Genomic DNA, 22352 nt, shown 5'->3' with positions numbered 1-22352 from the left:
CACACACACCACTCCAGCTGATAGTCGAAGGTACAGACAGCCGGAATTATCACCTAGCCAAGAAATCAGCGGCAACACTCAAGGAGTTGGTAGGTCATTCCCCCTCTTATATCAGAAACACATAGCACTTCATAAACTTAATCAAAGACATTACATTAGAAAAAGATGATTTATTAGTCAGCTTGACGTCTCTGCCCTCTTTACGAACGTCCCAATCTATGACACGATCCTTCTTTTACAGAACAAATTCCCTTCAGATATCACGCCGCTCTTTGCACATGTATTACATTCTGGTTATTTTGTATAGCAAAATGCTTTCTACCTACAAAAAAAAAAAGGCACAGCCATGGGCTTGCCATTATTCCCCCTCCCATTGCTAATTTTTATATGGAACATTTTGAGCAACATGCTCTAGATTCCTCTCCTTTAAAACCTAAAGTCTGACTTAGATACATTGACAATGTTTTCACGATCTGGCCCCATGGCTGCCAGACACTTTCCTTAGCCACTTAAAAAGACAACACAAATGCATACAGTTCACAATTGAGAGTGAAAAAAGAGAATACACTTCTGTTTCTAGATACACTTGTCACACATCTTCCTTCTGTCAGTCTTTCCTTCATGGTTTACCAGAAACCGACACATACTGGCCAATATATACAAAAAAAGGAACCTAAACTCCTACCACCCCAATACAAAAACTAAGTGTTATTAATACTCTAAAAAACAGGGCTTTGAAGATTTGCTCCAATGAACAAGCACTGAAAGATGAATTTAAAGTTATCAGCAATACTTTTCTAAAAAAACGGTTACAGCCAAAACACTATTAACAAAATTCTCTACAAGACCTCAATAAAAAACAAAGATAAACCAGACTACAATAAAACTATAACCATTCCATACATTAAAGGGACATCAGATAAAACAAACAGAATACTACAGAAATACAACCTCAAAGCCAACTTTAAACCTCCTGCAAAATTAAAAAGCTTACTCAACTCATCCAAAGATCCACTCCCTCCGATGGTCCACCCTGGAGTATACTGTATTTATTACACTTGTAATCTATCATATATAGAGGAAACAGAACACACAATTCGTATCAGACAAAAGGAACATAAACGACACATAACTATGGTGAAGCTGGCCTTTCTGATTATGCCCTGAACACTTTACATAGCATTGACTGGAAAAGCACCAGTTGTTTACATCATGCCAAAACATGTTATGAACATAAATTTAAGGAAGCTTGTGAGATTCTTATCAACCACCCTAATCTGAACAATAATGATGGTCTAAAAATCCCAAGCATATGGAAGGCACATGTTCTACCCAAGGAAGCTTCCTCCCTAAGAGTTAATTATAAACAGGACTGTAGATAATCCAGAATTCTTAAATCTAATATAACAATTGTCATGTTAAAAATAGGACTGAGAAAACTATCCATATGAAAGAATGTTTCACTTATGTTATCTTAAATAGAATTTAGCTTTGATGTAGTTTCTAAACAATTAATTAATTTTTAATTTTATCTGTATTTTTTTTATTTTTTATTTTTCAGTAGAGGTTATGCCAATAGAATAATCTTTGATCAAATCATTGTTTCTTTAACATACAGTGTGTAATGTAACTCAGCTTGTCCGTGTATATTTGCATATACTCCAGACGATAACCTTAATATGAAGGTTGAAACGTCAGGAAATTAAAATAGTTATTTATAACATGGTTGTAAAGTCCATAATTTCTAAAACGAATGCTGATCACTGTGTAACACTAAAAGAAAGGATACGTTGGAGAAGAATGATGGAATCCAAAATGAATGAGGCAGGATGGGAGAGCTGGGTAAAAGCAAGAGCAGCTGTGATGAACAGCAGCACATGGAAAGCCTTATGTCCCAGTAGGCATGAAAAGCACTGATAATGATATATGCGTTGGCTGTCAGTAGTGCAAATTTTGATTAAACATATTATCTTATGAGGTATTCCTAGCTCATCTAATATTTCCCAAAGTCCTTCTCTATGAATGCTATTATATGCTTTTCCAAAGACTACAAATAAAGTATGGACCTGCAGACTGCATTCCCATTTTTTTTTTCTAGTATCTGTCTAATTGCAAACATTTGGTCAACTATTGATCTATTTCTTTGGAATTCTGCTTGATATTCACCAATATTTTCTTCAGCATAAGGTAACATTCTTTTTAGTATAATATTAGATAAAATATTGCAGCCTGCTGACAGTAGCAATATCCCCCTGTACTTTTCACATTGGAAATAATTAACTTATATGAATGTAATAAATCTTATGAAATGAAGAAACATTATAAATCCTGTTTGTTTCATGACAAAGTTCTAAATGAATAAATTTTTTGTACTATGAAAAGAACTTTGCTGCCATTTCAAGCAAAGCATGAAACCAATAAAGGCAGCATGTGATAGTGGACTGGAGAAGAAGTTACTTTATCTCTAAGCAGGAGCAGAAGTGAAAAGAATGATAAGGAATATTCCAATGGATCAACTATTTGAAAGAGGTGTAGAGAATATGGAAAAAGAGAATATTGCTTATTTCTGTGTCTCCAATATATCAATAATGAAGATAAATGAGAGAATGAAGAAAAGAACGCATAGAAATGAGACTGACAGAAGAAATCCTTTAAAAGGAGATGAGTGAATTTAATTTTAGTCATTAGTCTACTGAAGGCAGGAAACCTGTCTTCAATATACACATCTGAAAGGAAGTGTGTTTTGCATTATGGGATACTGAGGCAATTGGGATGTGAGGTCAACAACCACTATATATAAGCAGTGAAGATACTGCATGCACAAACTGTTTGCTTATGCTTGGATAAAGGATAAAACAAGAACATAATTGCTTGTTTGATATAATTTAATGGATAATTTATAAAATTTGAGTACAGCAAGCATCTGGTTCTGGAGAGTGTGTGAATAGCATGACCACAAAAAGAGGAGTGAGAAGACCTATAGGGCTTCCTACTCCTCTATATACAAGCAGCCCACCTGTGAAGATACTGCATGCACAAACTCTGTTTGCTTATGCTTGGATAAAGTATAAAAACAAGAACATAATTTCTAAGATGAAAAGCCAAAACGGCTATTTTTTTTCTGGCGAAGTTAATTAAATTAAGGGGATAAAAATCCCTTATTATTTTATTTTACAGCCAGCATGCGAAACTCTAAGATCGAAAATTACGATCTAAGAGTTTCATGCTGACGAACTATCGGCGAATCCAAGTGTAAGTGACCACTTGGTAGTACCACACCAAGGCAACTCGAAGCAAAGCTGGAGCAAGATCCCTCACTATCCTTGATATTTTCTCATAATGTAAAAACACATAGCTCCTAGGAGATGTAATATTGCTTTACATTATGAGGAGAGGTCACTACCCAGACCGGTTTCAACCGTTTTTGAGGTCTCATCAATGAGTAGCTAGACCTGGATGATATCAAAGTTTAAGTGAAAAGAACTTGCATACCTTCACTATACAAATGCCAGAAAGGTGTGCCCATATATTATATTATAACTAAGATGAAAAGCCAAAATGGCTTTTTTCTGGCAAAGTTAATTAAATTAAGGGGATAAAAATCCCTTATTATTTTATTTTACAGCCAGTATGCGAAACTTCGTCAGCATGAAACTCTTAGATCGTAGTTTTCGATCTTTGAGTTTCGCATACTGGCTGTAAAATAAAATAATAAGGGATTTTTATCCCCTTAATTTAACATAATTTGTTTGATATAATTTAATGGATAATTTCTACAATTTGATTAGAGTGAGCATGTAGTTCTGGAGAGTGAGAGTAGTGCAACCATGAAAAGAGAATTGAGAAGATCTACTGAGCTTCCCACTGCTCTTTGCACATAATTTAAAATGGTGGTTTTATGCTGTGAATGTTGATGAACGAGATCCGGAAGAGATTTTTTTTTTTTTGGTAAGTTTTTCTTAGTAATGAGACAATAATACACATATTCATTACTCAATATGCTCAAAAAACCTTATTTAGATCAGAAAGCTAAAAACATTTACTAAGGTTAAATCCACAAAAACAGTCCTATATATATAACTCAACAGAAGGCAAACTATATACGAACAAACATTCAGAAATGTTTTTCCACTTGATTACAAAGTATGTTATACTTGACAAGAAATTATATTCTTGTTTTAATCCTAGCCAAGTAAAAGCAAACAAAGTTCGTGCATGAAGTATCTTTCCAACAAGTCTGCTACATAGAGACTGTTGATTTCACATTGATTGCCCCAGTATCCCATAATTCAAAACATACTTTCTTTCACATGTGTATATTGCTTTGCATTATGGAAAGAGTCACTACTCAGATTGGTTACACTGAGTCACATCAGTTGGGATGAAAACAATAATAACTAAAACAATATAATTTCCTGTTAAGTATAATATACTTTGTAAGCAAGCAAAACAACTTTCTACAACTATTCCTGTTCCAAAGTTTTTAATAATATGGTGACGCACCATTTTACTAATTGTAAAAAGAAAATACATTGTTTCTGCATTTCTCATTGATGAGACCTCAATAAAGGTCGAAATGAGTCTGGGTAATGACCGTTCCCACAATGCAAAGCAATATATATATAATGCCAAAACGGAGTGTGATTTGCATTATATTGCTCAGGCAATTGATTATAATTCTTGTAAATAAGCTTATATGTTGGTCAGACATACTTCTAATTTTTTTTGGAATTAACAACGTAAACTAAATTATTAATTATAAACATTTTAATTAATAACTACCTATAGTTTGGCAATGTTACATTGCCATCTTTAGGGATCACAAAACAATGATATGTGCATGCAGGCATTCACACTAAGCAAATGAGGCTGAAGAAAAAAAAGCAACAAGTCAGTCCTAGAGTCCTAAAAGGTGTCCCCTAGCAGGCTAAATTGAGTTGTCTTGGCCATTGGGCTGACAATCTTAGAATGTAAGCTTCCCAAATTTGGGGTAGCCTCATGTACCTTAATTTGTAAATCTCTTTGTTGAGGTTTGAGAAGTTTTTTCAGAGCTGAGGCTGATTCAAGGAATAATCTTTTGTACTTACTTGCTGCAGTGTAATAAAGTGGCCTTCTTCCAGCATATTCTGTGGTGGGTGTCCAATGTATGGTCAACAAGTCCTGAGTGGCTGTATTAGTGGAACTGAATGTAGTCCTTGTGTTCGGATATCCTGATGTTGGTTGTCCTGCCTGTCTGGCTGTAGTATTACAGTTTGCAACTGCAAGGGATCTGGTATACTCCAGGCAGGTCTAAGGGAAGTGGTCTTTGGTGGAGCAGATAAGAGATGCCAATTTCTTATGTGGTTTGTAACTAGTTATGAGGTCATAATTTTTTTAGGATTTTTGTTAATGTGATAGATTTAGAGTAATCTCTACTATGAAGGGGGAGGGGGTTGTGGTTAACTGGTTTTAATATTTTTTGAGAATTGTAGCCATTGGCTAAGAAGGTGTTAAGGATATGGTTAAGTTCAGTAGTTAGGGCATTGTTATCTGAACTGATTAATTCTGCCCCTGATATAAGAGGTTTTTAATAAATTTAGTTTAATCCTTTATCCAAGTGTGAGCAAACAAAGTTTGCGCCTGAAAATATCTTCAGGACTGGGGTAAGGTGGTACAACACCAGGGCACTCCTTGCAAAGGTGGAGCAAGCTACCAACACGCCTATCTCAGTATCTCCCATAATGCAAAACACATCTCCTTGCGGATATGTCTAATGTTATGCATTAAGGGAAGGGCCACAACCCAGACTAATTTCGACCTTTATTGAGGTCTCTTCAATGAGAGCCAGGCCCAAGTGGAGATACCAGTAAACTGGATCCTGGAAGCATTAGCAGGTCATCTCTACCTATAGGAGTTGCCAAATGGTGTGCCACCCTATTTTAATAAATTACTCTGGATTTAGAGAAAGATGTTGAAAGTTTATTTTTCACTTGGTTAGAGTATAATAAATTTAGTTTAATCCTTTATCCAAGTGTGAGCAAACAGTTATCCCAGTCCTGAAGATACTTTCAGGCACAAACTTTGTTTGCTTATTGGATAAAGGATTAAACTAAATTTATTATACTCTAACCAAGTGAAAAATAAACTTTCATCATCAATAAGAGGTTTTTATAATCCCATATTGTTGGGGGGGAGGGGGGTGACTGCTGGTGAATATATCTGTATAGGTTTTCTGTAAACAGGGAAAGCCAGGGATTCATCAGGCTGGAGTGTAATCAGAGTGTCTAAGAAAGGGAGACTGTTGTTGTTTTCCTTTTCCAAGGTAAACTGGATCCTGGGATGTTGATCCAGGCCATGCAGCCAAATGGCAAACATATTATTCACATATTGTAGCCAAAAAGTGGGTTTATGTGGCGCAGAGTTTAAGTGCTTTTTCTTCAAAGGTCTCCAGAAAGAAGTTGGCCAGGGGTGGAGAGAGGAATCAGAACCCATGGCTGTCCCCTCTATCTGCTTGTAGAATTTTCCTTACTAAACAAAATAGCCTGAGTTCATGGTGAACCGAAACAGAGCTGAGATATTGGGAGGAAATTTGCCTTGGATTAGGTCTAAGGTATCTTTGAGTGGGACATTGGTGGAAAAGGAGGAGACATCAAAACTGACCATTATGTCAGTGTTGGAGTGAGAGGTTTTCTATACTGGCTTTAAAGTAGGCTGAGTTTTTTATGTGTGAAGATGTGTAGCCAGTATAATATTGCATGAGCAATTTGGCTGATTGGTATGTGGGGGAATCAATTCCATCCACAATGGGATGCAATGGAACATTTTGCTCATGGAGTTTTGGTAGTCCATATATCTGGGGGGGGGGGGGGTTCTAGAGTTAAAAGTTTTAATCTGTTAGTCACTTCCATAGGCCAAGAGGTAACCTTCTTAAGGAGCCTATGGGGCATTCTGATTTGGGTTGTGGTGGGATTATTATTATTATTATTTCGGGCGACTCCAGGGAGTCCTTAGACTCACCGAGGGAGGCCCTAAACATCATGTCCACACAACTATATGACATTCTCCCAGTATCTATCATACCTTGCCTTGAACTCGCTCACCATCATAGCACCCACAACAGACTCTGGCAGCTTATTCCACTCATTTACCACTCTAGAACCCCCCCCCCCCCCCATGGCTTTGTGAAGGGTAAATCATGCCTCAGTAAAGAACCCAGCTCTAACACCCTTGCTAACCACACTCTTGCCCAGCTTCCACAGGTGTCCCCTATATCCATTCCCATATGTTGTAGTTTACGGATTAGAATTCCATGTGGTATCCTGACAAATGCCTTAGCAAGGTCCAGCAGTATCACTGTAAACCCATTACCCTTATCCAGTTCAGCTGTCACCTTGTTATAAAACTTGAGCAAGTTACTGAGGCATGATTTACCCTTCACAAAGCCATGCTGTCCCCTGTAAAGTATCTCATTTTCATCAATCCATTCCTGTATTTTCCCCTTGACTACTTTCTCCAAGACCTTGACAACGACTCCTGATATGCTGATTGGTCGGTAATTTGCAACCATAGTCTTGAATCCTCCTTTATGCAGTGCAACTATTTTCCCCTCTTTACACACCTTCGGGACTAAACCAGACCCAAGACTCAGATTAAACAACATGGTCAAGGGCACTGATAATTCCTTAGCCGCTTCACGCAAGACCCGTGCCGGTATACCATCCAATCCCACAGATGTATTCACATTAAGGTTCTGTAATAGACTATTGATCTCCACTTCATTCATCACAATTCTCGTATAAACTAATGGTTCCTTCATTTTTTCAATGTCACCACCTGGATGATATACTTTTGCAAAGTGCTCGCTCAGTAACTCCACTATATCGACTGATTCAATGACCTCCTTACCATCGTCATTCCTTAAAATCATTTTGCCATGTACAGTTTTTTCTTGCTTGCAGCATATTGAAAGAATTGTTTGGGATTCTCTTTAGCTTGCATAGCTAGTTTCCTTTCATAATCCACTTTTGCTTTTTTTACCACACTCGTTACCCTTCTGGCCTGCACTTTATACCATTCATGTGCCTGCAGGTCACCCCTTTCTTTAAATTCCCCGCACAGTTGTTTCTTTTTTTGCAGCTCAAGCTTAATGGTGTTATTCATCCATTTAACCCTTACTTGTTTTACTATTCACACCCTAGGTATACAATCAGCCATAACCTCCTGTAAATGCTCCTTGACCACTTCCCATGCTCTATCGACATCCAGCCCTTGCAGTTATACATGCCATGGCACTGATCCAAGCAATCTCCTAAGCTTGCCAGCACGGTAATTCCACATATACCCTGTCTTAATCGAAAATTTCACACCTTTAGCCACCTCCCAGGTCAAAACCTTATGATCACTCTTACCAATAGGTGGCAACATGGTCATATTCATTACAGTCAACTGAGATGCTATTACCAGGTCAAGCACTCTCACACCCCTAGTATTTACAATTACATGCTGTCTCAGATAGTTATCCCTTAATAATTGAATAAAATCCATTTCCTTCCAATCAATGTTACCATAGTTGAAATCCCCCATAATAATTATCCTCCTTCCACTCATTTCATCAATTTGTTTATGCATACTATCTCCACTATCTATTCCATCACCTGGTCTATAGCAGCACCCAACTGTATATTTTATTCTGCCAGTCTCAATCGTACACCATATAGCCTCAAATGAGCTCCTTTCACTATCCTGCGATACAACTTCAATTCTCCTTGGCTGCAGTTCATCAGCTATCATCAATAACACTCCCCCCCCCCCGATTTTATTCTCTCTGTCCCTCCTAAACACACTAGAACCTACACATTCTATCCCACTAACTATATCATCTTCCATCAGCCATGTTTCACTAATGCCAATAACTTGTGGCCAGGAAGAGCCAATCAAGGCCAAAAATTCTTCCTTCTTGTTCCTAATATTCCTGGCATTAGTATACATGAAATGCAGTGATTCCTTTGTTCCACTCCTATTTTGATGCGTTATTCTAAATGTCCCATTTCCATTTTTTGTCCTTAGTGCTGGCTCGGTTACATTATATACATTCTTACACTCAATTGTCTCAATGATGTCTGCATATCCACCCCCCCCCCCCCTCCTTGGTAGTTCTAGTTTCCCTGGTTCTGCACATCCATTTTCACTTCATTCAGCAACACTTTTTCCAGTCTCCGCACACCAAGTCCATTCAAATGCACGCCATCCATCTTGTATAAATCCTTTCGCCCATCAAACTCATTCCACATGTCCACAAATTCCACACCACACCATCTGCATAACCTGCACATAATGTCATTTGCGATTATGGCCCTCTTTCTAAACTCCTCTCTGTCAAACCGCGGCAACAGACTCACCATTCTAACTCTGACTCTTTTCTTTCACTACCTTTAACAATACTTTCAAGTCCTCTCTCATAAAAAATTTATCTCCTTTCAATTCATTCGTACCAGACACAACTATCAATTCTTTCACCCTCTGTTTTTGTGCTCTAATACTCTCACTTACATCCTTAAATTTTGCACCCGGTAAGTACGATTTAGTTAAACTCCCATCTATCACTCCTCTTAATAACGAGTCACCATACAACACTCTTTCCTTCATTTCAGAAACTCTCCCACTCTTACCTTGTTTATTTACGTTAGCCGAATCACTCTGGAAAGAGTTTTGCAGGTGCTCTAATTGCTGCTGCGCATTTTGTATCACTGCACGCAACCTAGCTATCTCACTTCCTACAAATAATTCATTTTTTTTATCATTTAAACCATTTTCTCTCTCTCTGTATAGTTGCCATCTTTGCCCTCATTGCCATCTTGTACATCGCAATTCCCTATCAAGCCACTACTTTCACTCATATTCTGGCTTTTCTTCAACCATAACTGTCTTACAACCTGACACATACTTCAACTCCTCACTTTGCTTACACTTTCTGCACATTCTCCCACCACTATTACTTTCAATCCAAACTCCAGCCTCATTCGGGAATGCATACATCCCACACACATCACACTGGACAAACTCTCTCACATTATAGTTTTTAAACAATGGCGTCGTATTTTTGGACGCCATTATCTTACGTCGCATTGGCGCCATATTCAAATCTATGAAACGTATCGTTAAATACTAAATTAAATAACGAAATTCACACCAAAATCACACAGACACAACAAGATACTTTCAGGCGCAAACTTTGTTTGTTCACACTTGGATAAAGGATTAAACTAAACATATTATAGTCTAACCAAGTGTAAAATAAACTCTCAGACACAACAAGCTACCAAAATTAGACAATATTACGTCATGATTTTAACCTATATTCTAATTTTCACTCAAAATTATACTTAGCTTTCGGGAGCTCTCTGAAAACACAACCGACCATGTAGCCCTCTAGCAGACTAATTCATATTGTATAGGGAGATGGGAAGGCCAATCTAAAAGTAAAGAGGCAAGCTTACTTGTGTAATCTGATTGGTTTAGAACCAGTGGCATTTCCCTTATCTGCTTTAGTAATTACTATTTTTTTGGTGTGTTTCATTTCTTGCAGAGCTTTGAATTCTTCTTTTGATAGATTGCTCTGTTGGCGATTTGGTTTGGTTTTAATCTGATATTGTTGACAATATGGTTGGGAAGGGATATCTCGTCTACCTGTATCATTATTTCTTTTGAGGCGATCTTTTGAGGTACTATAGCGAAGTTGTGGCCACGTGCGAGTGTGCTGATTGCTTTGGGCTTCAAGGTAAGGAATGATAAGTTTATGATTGTGTTGAGCAGTAGTTGAGGTTTTGAAGATGAGTTCTTTTTTAAACTTTCAAATTTTTTAATGTGCCAACATCGTATTTGAAATTCTTTTTCTGCTGAAACATTCGAGACATCAGAAAGGATCATCCACAGGTTGATGTTCAGCATAGCAGCATGCTCTACCTCTAGCACATGAACAGTTTGTTGGTGTTGGCGACAATCTGCTCTCATAGAAGAGTGAGCTAGTGCATCTGTACATGCAGAGAGCCTTCATTGATATAAACTGGTGTTTTAGTTTTACAACATTCGGGATCACGTTATTATCCTGGCTGCATTTTAGAAAGGTAATCAATTTAGTTGTCTTGAAATCTTCTGCGATGGAATCTCTGTGGATGATCGTAATTCTTGGAGATAAGCTTATACGTTGGTTAGGCATACTTCTAATTTTTTAGGAAATGACAACGTAAACTAAATTATTAATTATAAAAACTTTAATTAATAACTATCTACATTTTCAGCAATGTTACATTGCCATGTTCAGGGTTCCCAAAACAATTATGTGCATGCATGTACTCACACTAAGTAAATGACTAAAAAAAGGCAACTGAAGTTGATCCTAGACTCTATATACATGTACACTTATTAGTCATGAAGATACTTCTCTCTCTCTCTCTCTCTCTCACACACACACACACACACACACACACACACACACACACACACACACACACACACACACACACACACACACACACACACAGAAATATTAAGTTGCTTTTCCTAAAGAGGCATGTTTTACACCACTGAAATCACTGGCCTTAAACTATGCAAATGAAATGTCTTGTGAAAATCCCAGGCAATATTTAACTTAAAAACTAGCGGCAGAGGGCTCATCTTAGACTAATTTTCAAATCTAAATTCAGAATATGTTTATTTATGATAAAAAAAAAGATGATAAAAAGCTCTCATGCATTCTTAGATGGCCCAAATTAATCATTTATAAAATACTCTTACAAATGGATTTAAGAGAAATAATCAAAGTTTTTCAAGTTTTAGTAACTGTTTCAAGATTTAGCTATTAATTTACTTAGTGATTACATTTAACTGCAATAACTAAAAAGTGAACGAGTCAATGAATGATTTTTTTTTTTTTTATTTCTATAGTCAAAAGATAAATACAAAAGAGCTGATTAAAAAACATTTAATTTTCTTGACCAAAAAGCTCTGGAAAAACTTTTTATTGGGATTATATTGATCAAGTGTATATAATAAACAACTAAGTTATACCAACTAAGTCTGTTGGCATCTTCAGGGTACATAACTGATGTAAGGCACTAAAAAGTAAAAAACTGTTACAAACTAAAATCAACCGATTCCAATTATATTAAACAAAGAACAGAGTGCATACAATACATTCATAGAGCGTGGATGATCTCACTTGTTGTTATTTAGGAACGTTCTATAGTTGGCACTATAATTCAGTTCTGGCGAGTTGAAGGATCTGATAAGGGTCTTCCAGATTAGTCCTTGGTTCCTGTTAAGGTTTTGTGTACAGCAGGCAACTGTTGTGGCCTCCTTAAAAATTTTGGAGCAGAAGTCCTCCTCCATGTAAGGAATTGTGCTTCTATCCCACTCTATGGTATGGTTCGTTCTTGAGAAATGAAACGCTAACCCCGATTTTTCTTCTCTGTTATTATTGACGTCACCTATATGTTCTTTTTGCCTAATTTCAAGGCTCCTTGAAGTTTGGCTGATGTAATTCAAGTCGCACGAGCATGGTATGTTATAAACTCCAGCATATTTGGAGAAAGGATGGCTATCTTTTGGAGATCTTAAGAATTGGCTAATCTTTTCTGTGGATTTAAAGGCCACTCTTATTTTATGTGGTCTAAGGAGTCTAGCAATCTTATTGGAAACTGTCCCTAAGTACGGAATGCCGATGGTAGAAATATAACGTACATTATCTTGTTGTCTTTGTCGGGGTTTAGAGAAAAGTATCTTGTGGACGAGTCTTCGAGGAAATCCATTCATGGTAAGGTTGATGGATATCAGGGATAGTTCTTCCTGGAGGTCTTATTGATCTGTTGTAAGGAGAGAGGCACGGTTCTTCAACATGTGTACAATACTAAGTTTCTGAGAAATGTGGTGTGAGGAAGTGAAATGTAAATAACGTCCTGTATTGGTAGGTTTGCGGTAAACTGACAGGTTGATACCACCATTCGGAAGCTTCTTAATTAAAGTGTCCAGAAATGATAATTGGTTCTCTTCTTCAAGTTCTAGAGTGAATTTGATTGTGTGGTGTAGAGAGTTGATTTTCTTAAGAAAGTTGAACAGGTCCTTTTTTGTGTGGTTCCAAACGATAAAGATATCATCCACTTATCTCCACCATACTGTGGGTTTAGGGTCTGTTTGAGTTAAGATTTTACTTTCAAAATCCTCCATAAAGAGATCAGCACAAGATGGAGAGAGGGGGCTACCCATTGCAAGGCCAGTCAATTGCTGATATATGGTTTTATTCCATAAGAAAAAGTTTGATGTTAAACAATAACGGAACAGAGAAGTAATGTCTTGTGGGAGCAAACTTCCTAAAATGTTGATGACTTCCTCCACAGGGATGTTAGTGAATAGAGATGTAACATCCAGACTGGCGAGTAAATCCATATTGGAGATAGAGATGTTGTTCAGTTTCTCAACGAAATGTTGCGAGTTTCGTATATAAGTGTCTGAATTATGGCTGTGAGGTTTGAGGAGACCTGCCAGGTGTTTAGATAACAGATAAGTTGGCGAATTGATTCCATCCACAATCGGGCATAGTGGCATTCCATTTTTGTGTACCTCAGGAGCGCCATATAGTCTTGGTCTTAGTGGATGCATGGATTTCAATCTTCAGTCTATAGACCAGTTCTCCATATGACGTATTAAATCATTGGTATCACTGTGGTTCTTTAGTGTTGGGTCTGTGACTAGGACACGGTAGGTTGATGTATCCGACAATAAGCTGTTAATCTTATCTTCGTAATCACTGGTGTCTAAAATCACTGTTGAATTTCCCTTATCTGCCTTCAATATGATAATGTCTTTCTTTTTCTTCAAACTGTACAATGTTCTTTTTTCCAGAGTAGTGATGTTTTTGTTAGGAGTTCTGGAAGATGAGAGGATGACTACTTTTTAATCTAATATCATTAGCTATGGGTTCCAGTAACGACGAGACTGCCTTTTCTATATTACAAATGATATCCACTTTAGGGACATTATGAGGTGTTATCGCAAAATTGAACCCTATTTTAACTATATTGATCTCTGGTTTTGTTAATACATGATCCGATAAATTAAAAATAACCTTGTTGTCTGGTAAAGAAGGTTTTGACTTAAAACATTTTTGTATAAAGATCGTTAAATTTTTTGATTTGGTTTCATTTGCTTGTTGTAAAGGCTTTATCATAGCTAGTAGTGACCATTCTATCCAAATGCGACCATATATCTTGATCTAAAAATGTCAATTTGGAAAAGGCATATGATAAGGTGCCAAGAGAGAAGCTATTCAATACGCTGCAGTTATATGGTGTCCATGGGGCATTATATCAAGCAATACTTAGTCTTTATTTGAGTTGTAAGTCATCTATATGGATCACATTATGAAAGAAAGTGGTATTAAACATGATATCAAAATTGGAGATGTTAATGTCAGCTCTTTGCTTTATGCGGATGATGTTATACTTCTAAATAAATCCGCTACAAGTCTGCAAGATTCTCTGACTAAATTGAATAGCTGTTGTAATAGATATGGTATGAAGGTCAACAATAAAAAGACAAAGACAATGAAAATAGGCAGAATCATTGAAAATGTCAACTGTGTTGTGAATGGAGAACCTGTGGAACAAATAAAACATTTCAGCTACTTAGGCACGATTTTTACTGAAGATGGTAAATTAAATATAGAAATAGACAACAGAATCAGCAAAGCTGGTATGGTGGGAAGTCAATTGAATAAATTCATATGGAATAAGAGAGAAATTAGTCAGAACACTAAATTAGCTGTATACAAAACAGTGTTCAAACCAGTTTTAACTTATGGATCTGAGAGCTGGGTCAGAAGTAAAAACACTTGACCAAAGACTAGAGACCACAGATATGAGAGTCCTGAGAAAGATTATAGACATGAACAGATGGCATCAATGGCAATATCATATTAAAAACGAGGATATTAGGAAAGAACTTGATATTGTCAGCATCCAGGAATGCGTTAGCAGAGCTAATCTCAGGTGGTATGGTCACTTAAACAGAATGGGCGAGGAAAGATTAGCAAAACAAGTGTTCTCTGCCAGGTTGGCAGCAAAACGATCCAGAGGAAGACTAAGATATAGGTGGATTGATATGGTACAAAGTGCCTTAGACGATAGAAATATAAGATCTGATAATGTTGGAGTCTTGACAAGTAACAGACTGATTTGGAGGAAAATTGTAGATAGGAAGTTAGTAATGATATAATTTTTTCATGTAGTACTATCATATCCTGTACACCCCTTGTGGGTACATGGCAGGAATTTGATGATGATGATGATGATGAAGTACTAGAAATATCGTCATAAATCTGATAACAGTCTAAATCTATTTGGCTTAAAAGAAATCTGGTATGCTGTATCCTTTCACGTAGAAGTGCCAAAGATGTTTTAAAATAAATATGTTTCGCTCGTCTTGAATGGAATTGTTCTTTGAAAAATAGAAACTTTGGAATAATCTTGTTATCGCTACATCTTTTCAAAAAAGTGAGGTGATTTAATAGTTTGGGTTTTTTACATTTAAGGAATTCAAAACGGTGTACCTTTCTTTTGGTTTCCCCATGGATTCTATTCCTGTTAAAAAACGTTTAATTTTCTTGACCAAAAAGCTCTGGAAAAAATTTTTATTGGGATTATATTGATCAAGTGTATATAATAAACAACTAAGTTATACCAACTAGTTTCACCAACTAAGTCTATTGGCATCTTCAGGGTAATCCAGAACTGAATTATAGTGCCAACTATAGAACGTTCCTAAATAACAACAAGTGAGATCATCCACACTCTATGAATGTATTGTACGCACTCTGTTCTTTGTTTAATATAATTGGAATTGACTGATTTTAGTTTGTAACAGTTTTTTACTTTTTAGTGCCTTACATCAGTTATGTACCCTGAAGATGCCAAGACTTAGTTGGTATAACTTAGTTGTTTATTATATACACTTGATCAATATAATCCCAATAAAAAGTTTTTCCACAAAAGAGCTGAGATTAATTTGGATTGAAGAATCCAAATTATGTAAATCCTAACAACAGCAACAGCAGATAATTAACAGAAAAGCAAACATTCATATCAAAAATTAAAGAAATAAAAATACTTCAGTAATTTTAGTAACGAGAACATTAAAATAAAGATTAAGATGTTTCAGTGTGGTTTTTGAAAACCTGGTATATAAGACCATCCAAACTGGAACAGAGAACATGATATCATTAATTGATTAGGTCTGTTTGTGTAAAGAGAATGATAGAGAGAGAGAGAGAGAGAGAGAGATAAACAATTTTTAATACTTACCAAATGTGACACGGGACAAAGTTGTATAGAACCTATAACAGCTTGTTCATGGTGAATACTTTCCAAAATAACTGAAGTACTAACCTCCAGTTTCAGAAGTCTCCTAATGATATCAGGAATCACTAAATTATTAGCATGGAAAGAAACATTTTTCATTAAAGTAGAATCAACATTAGAACTCCAGGGAGTTATCACTACCACTCGTACAATACAGGAGTCTACAAGAATTCTTTCTATTTTAGTACTGTTTTTATCATCTTTCTCTTTTGTTTCATCCTTTTTTGATAGCAAGCTCACACTTTGTGTCTCTGGTGACAAACCTCTCAACATTTTTTCTTTCTTCTCTTGAGGTGTTGATATTCTAGTTATTTTAGCTAAAAAGCTATCTGGAATTTCAGAACAGTTATCCAGTAATAATGCTTTCTTATTCATAAATACTGTTGTAGCCTGAAGTGCATTAGGATATAAATAAGATGTCATTTCACTATGTGGCAATGGGATTACTCGTAATTTTAAACTAATGTGAACAGATAAAAGCTCTGCAGGTGGAATTAGCAATGGTGTTTTTATTACAGATGTCAGGATATTGAAATTATCGAGAGGAGTGTGTGAAAAGACATTTTGAAAATATCTTGATACTCTGTTTAAAAAGTTTAAATTATGATCATTTGAAAAACCAAAGTCAACCTCTTCATTTGGGCTCTTTACTTCAGGGAGATTATTATACTGTACTGTTCTGGAGGTATGAGAAAACTGAAGTGGTAATGATAAATTGCTTCTTTGTGCTCTGCTAACTGTTGCCATTTTAGAAGTGATATCTTCAAGAGGTTCTGCTGATGTGATCTGTTTTGGAGATGTCATGCTGTCAACTTCTTTAGCAACTTTTCGAGGCTTTGGTAAGACTGCAACTTCTGTAAGGTTTATCAGCAATGTTGGAAATGTGGCAGGAACAGTTCTGGCTAAAAATTGAGACAAAATACATATCAATACAATGTTCATTTCCCACAACTGATATTAACATTGGGAAGTAAATTAGAAATAAGCAAATAATTAATTACAAAATAACTTTGTCCTTCCTTTTATATTGATTAAATATCCTGCACACCAATTACTATGCAAGAAACAACAGCCTTGAGCACTGAATCTCTCAGACCATTACTTATGTTCCCAACCCAATTAGAAGGTTTAGTTTTTAATAAAATGCCTTCCAGTCAATACGTTCTTGAAGAATAACTCTTGTTTTCACTTTACTTTTAAAATCCCAGGCAATAATTAACTTAAAAACTAGACTAAGATGAGCCCTGACAGAGGGCTCATCTTAGACTAATTTTCAAATCTAAATTCAGAATATGTTTATTTATACAAATCTTCAAAATTAACTAAAAAAAAATCAGAATAACATTCTGAAGACAAAATCCTTTGTAGATGAAAAATAAAGTCAGAAAGAAACAGCACACTCCACTATTTAATATAAGCCCTAAAATCAAATTATGAGAAGATATACATAATTATAGCTTTTATAGTTTTTTTTTTTTTTTTTCAAACTATAAAAGGTAAGATAAAGCAAATATTTCTCCAGTCACTTCTGAAGTGAGGATACTAAATGACTGCAGAAACTGTTCAAAACAATCAAGTATACAGTATAATTATGCCTGGAAATATAAAGCCATCTATCAAAAAATATATTTATAAAATCTGTTAATTAAAACAATCATAAAACTTCAAAATTTCTGGTAATGAATAAGTAATTAATTAGATTTTCATCAATAAGCCTAAAATGTTAAAAAAAAAAATTGAATAGCATACCACTATATTTTGAAATACCATATTTAAAACTGTGGGTATAGTGATATAATAACAAACACATAAATATAAATAAATCTTCTAATGATTTTTCATTCTTCAGAGGAGAGTAGGTGATCCTAATCAATTTCGGTCTTAACTTTAGAAACACAATAAGCAGATGGTTTAATCACCAGAGTTAATTTTGTTTTTCTGGAGCACGCTAGGTGAGAGACAAACTAGAATACAGCAGACAACTGGTGTTGTTTGTAATCCTCAAAAGTAATTATCATACTCTTATAACTTTTATGTTGATTTTGTTGAATTGTGGGATTTAAAATCCGAATTAAATTTCTGTTTTAAGGAGGGGGGGGGGCTGATTATCTATGCCAAAGTCACCCAATTCAAAAATTGGCTGAAGGATCTAGAAAATAATATTTGATCAATAAGAATCAAGAGCCTCCATAGCTTAGACAGTATAGATGAAGTCTTCTGGTCAGAAAGACCTGGGTTCGATTCCCATCAGTGACATGAGGAACCTTTATCTGGTGTCTTTCGACAAAAGGTGAGTTAGCTGGTCTCATAAAGGGGAGTTTTTTCACCTGGAAACTCAGGTTTTTCGTCCCCCAGAACAGGTAAACTGGCCCCATGAACACACATGAATTTCATGAATACATCCCAACCATAAGCTGATCCCGAGCCTAGATAAAATTGGGGCATTGGGGAAAGCAATGATGAACCTGTAAAAAACACACCAAGAACACTTTATGGGCAATGCCTGCAAAGTCACCTGTCAGAAATGACTGAAAGGGAAAAACTACCACCACCAAGAACCAAACCTATAATTCTTTCTTCAGTAGATCTAGTATCATAAAAGTTATCATGTGGCTGCATGCAGGCACATTAATAATAATGCACATAAGTAATTAAAAATTTTAATTATTGCTTCAAGTATTTCAACAAAATCAAACTGGCATTATCAGAAAACAATATTACTGTTTACAGGAAACCTATCAACACGCATACAGGGTGATAATACCCACCAATATACCATATTTGCTGGCATATAAGACGCACTAATTTTCTTTGAAAATAAGTCTGTAAAACAGGGTGCGTCTTATATGCCAATACTCAGTTTTTTATTACTTTCATTTGTGGAAATTTTCTCTGTTCCGAGTTACGTGTTTTCTTTCTTGCGGTGTGTGTGAGAGCATTCCAGTTACATAGAATTCAGTGGATGCGCATGCGCTGTCATCGACAATTGCAGATCTGCCGTTAAATTTTCTCTAAATTTCTTGGCAAATTATGGTTTAAAAACGTTGGTATTGCTGCAATATTGCATACAAGCTATTTGTGGTTGCGTATGGTAAAGAACGTGGAAACAGGGTTGCAAAGAGGCATTTCGGGCCACCCAACTGAGAAAATGATAAGAACTTCAGGGGAATCAGGAAGAGGATCTAATAAAAGCAACTCACAGTAAACATAACCTATGAAGTGGAAATGCAGAATGACCAGAACTTGAGGCAGAACTGAATACTTGGATTTTAGACCACAGAAAAGGTGGACTTTCAGTGTCTAAAAAAATGATTATTCATCAAGCGAAAGCGATAGCCACTAACAGAGGGATCGCCAACTTTACTGGATCAACATCATGGTGTTTGAGATTCATGAGGAGAAACCAGCTATGTATGCAGACTAAAACAAAAATATCACAAAAAATGCCAGCTGAATATGAAGAAAAAATTGAATTTCATTGATTCGTCATTAGTTAAATTAGGTATTTGTTGAAAGTAGACCTACTTATTATTTTATATTTGAAATACTGTAAATTCATTATAATATTCAGTGATAAAGTTTTTTTCCAAAAAAATGTGTACAAAAAAGGGAGTGTGTCTTATACGCTGGCAAATACGGTATATATATAAAATTTTAAATCACCTGTGAACGATAATAATTTGCTCAGATAGTAATTCCTTCACTATTGGGTCAATTACATATGCAACCTTACCCTGGCTAATAGCTTTGACATCTTGAATCAAGAGGCTATTAAAACCTTCCACATGTTCTTACCTCCCCTTCAAGATATATTACATATCTTGAAGATACATCTGCTTTTAGACAATTCAGAAAAGAATCCCTTATTTGCTCCACTAAACTTACCAATATATTAATGGTAAGTTTAGAAAAGCACAGATATGAAGCTGATGGCATGGATAGGGGAAGGCTGACAGACAGATCAGAGAATAGTAAATGGTGAAGTGGAATCTAGGAGAATGGAAGTGACTAGTGAAGTGTCTCAAGGCTCTGTTAGTTTGTATATTAATGATATAAGGTGTGTGTGTGTGGGGGGTGGGATATTCAATAGTTTGCTGATGATGTAAACCAGAGAGGGCAATAGTTAATAAAGATTTAGTGTAGATATCCTGCAGGATGATTTAAATAAATTGGCATTGTGAGTGAAGAATAATGGTTGTCAATTTAATGTTGCAAAATCTAAGGTTATTCACTTTGGTATAGAAAAATTATATACCCTGTATCACGTTAGTGGTACTGAATTGCGGGAAACTGATCAGGGATCAGTTTCCTGCAATATATACAATGTATACTAAAATATTAATTGTAATAACTTTAATTAATACTTTCCTATATTTCCGCAACATTACATTGCCAATATAAATCACAAAAACATTGATATGTGCATACAGACATTTGTACTGATATTTATACTGGGATCATTTGCTCCCAGTATAATGAGACTGAAGGCAACCAAAGTCAGGCCTAGATTCCTAAATTGTGTCCCCCTAATGGGATAGATTGGTAGTCTTGGCCACTGGGCTGAAGATCTGAGGATTTGAAGCAGTCTCATGCATCCAAATTTGTTACGGTTTATAAAGTATTTCAGGGTTGAAAAATATTGGCAGATTCTAGAAATAGCCTCTCATATTTATATTTGCTGCGATGTAAAAGAGTAGCCTTCTTCCAGCATACCCTGTGGTAGGTGTTCAAAGCATAATCAGAAAATCCTGAATAGCTGTAATTGTGGAACCAGATGTAGTCCTTCATCATCATCAAATTCCTGCCATGTACCCTCAAGGGGTGTACAGGATATGATAGTACTATATGACAAAAATTACATCATTACTAACTTCCTATCTACAATTTTCCTCCAAATCAGTCTGTTACTTGTCAAGACTCCAACATTACCAGATCTTATATTTCTATCATCTAAGGCACTTTGTACCGCATCAATCCACGTATATCTTGGTCTTCCTCTGGGTCGTTTTGCTGCCAACCTGGCAGAGAACACTTGTTTTGCTAATCTTTCCTCGCCCATTCTGTTTAAGTGACCATAAACCTGAGATTAGATCTGCTAACGCATTCCTGGATGCTGACAATGTCAAGTTTTTTCCTAATATCCTTGTTTTTAATATGATATTGCCATTGATGCGATCTGTTCACGCCTATAATCTTTCTCAGGACTCTCATATCTGCGGTCTCTAGTCTTTGGTCAAGTGTTTTACTTCTGACCCAGCTCTCAGATCCATAAGTTAAAACTGGTTTGAACACTGTCTCGTATAATTTCTCTCTTATTCCATATGAATTTATTCAATTGACTTCCCACCATACCAGCTTTGCTGATTCTGTTGTCTATTTCAATATTGAATTTACCATCTTCACTAAAAATCGTGCCTAAGTAGCTAAAATGTTTTACTTGTTCCACAGGTTCTCCATTCACAACACAGTTTGACATTTTCAATGATTCTGCCTATTTTCATTGTCTTTGTCTTTTTATTGTTGACCTTCATACCATATCTATTACAACAGCTATTCAATTTAGTCAGAGAATCTTGCAGACTTGTAGCGGATTTATTTAGAAGTATAACATCATCCGCATAAAGCAAAGAGCTGACATTAACATCTCCAATTTTGATATCATGTTTAATACCACTTTCCATCATAATGTGATCCATATAGATAATGAATAACAGAGGGGATAATGTACATCCTTGTCTCACACCAGATTTAACATTAAACCATCTTCCTGTACTTCCTTCAATTCTAACTGCTGACTTACAACTCAAATAAAGACTAAGTATTGCTTGATATAATGCCCCATTGACACCATATAACTACAGCGTATTGAATAGCTTCTCTCTTGGCACCTTGTCATATGCCTTTTCCAAATTGACAAAACTTAAATACAGATCTTTGTTATATTCCCATGATTTCTCAACTATT

At 35.9% G+C, this 22352-nt stretch overlaps 1 protein-coding gene across 4 annotated transcripts in view; it reads right to left on the bottom strand.

Annotated features, from left to right (window-relative positions):
- Nucleotides 1-22352, bottom strand: part of LOC150099961 (peroxisomal ATPase PEX1-like) — a 324099-nt gene that overhangs the window by 251371 nt on the left and 50376 nt on the right. For all 4 annotated transcript variants that reach the window (XR_016549251.1, XM_090402786.1, XM_090402787.1 and 1 more), the window contains one exon: nt 16332-17290. Coding sequence is in view for 3 of the 4 variants with exons in the window: in XM_090402786.1 (XP_090258912.1) it covers nt 16332-17290 (959 nt within the window). In the remaining variant the exon portion in view is untranslated. The remainder of the gene's footprint in view (nt 1-16331; nt 17291-22352) is intronic.

Source organism: Typopeltis vanoorti, chromosome 13 (assembly GCF_054136105.1).
Source record: "Typopeltis vanoorti isolate ZY-2024b chromosome 13, IOZ_Tvanoo_1.0, whole genome shotgun sequence".
Taxonomy (NCBI): Eukaryota; Metazoa; Arthropoda; class Arachnida; order Uropygi; family Thelyphonidae; genus Typopeltis; species Typopeltis vanoorti.
Note: the sequence above shows the minus strand (reverse complement) of the source record. Positions and strands in the feature narration are given on the sequence as shown.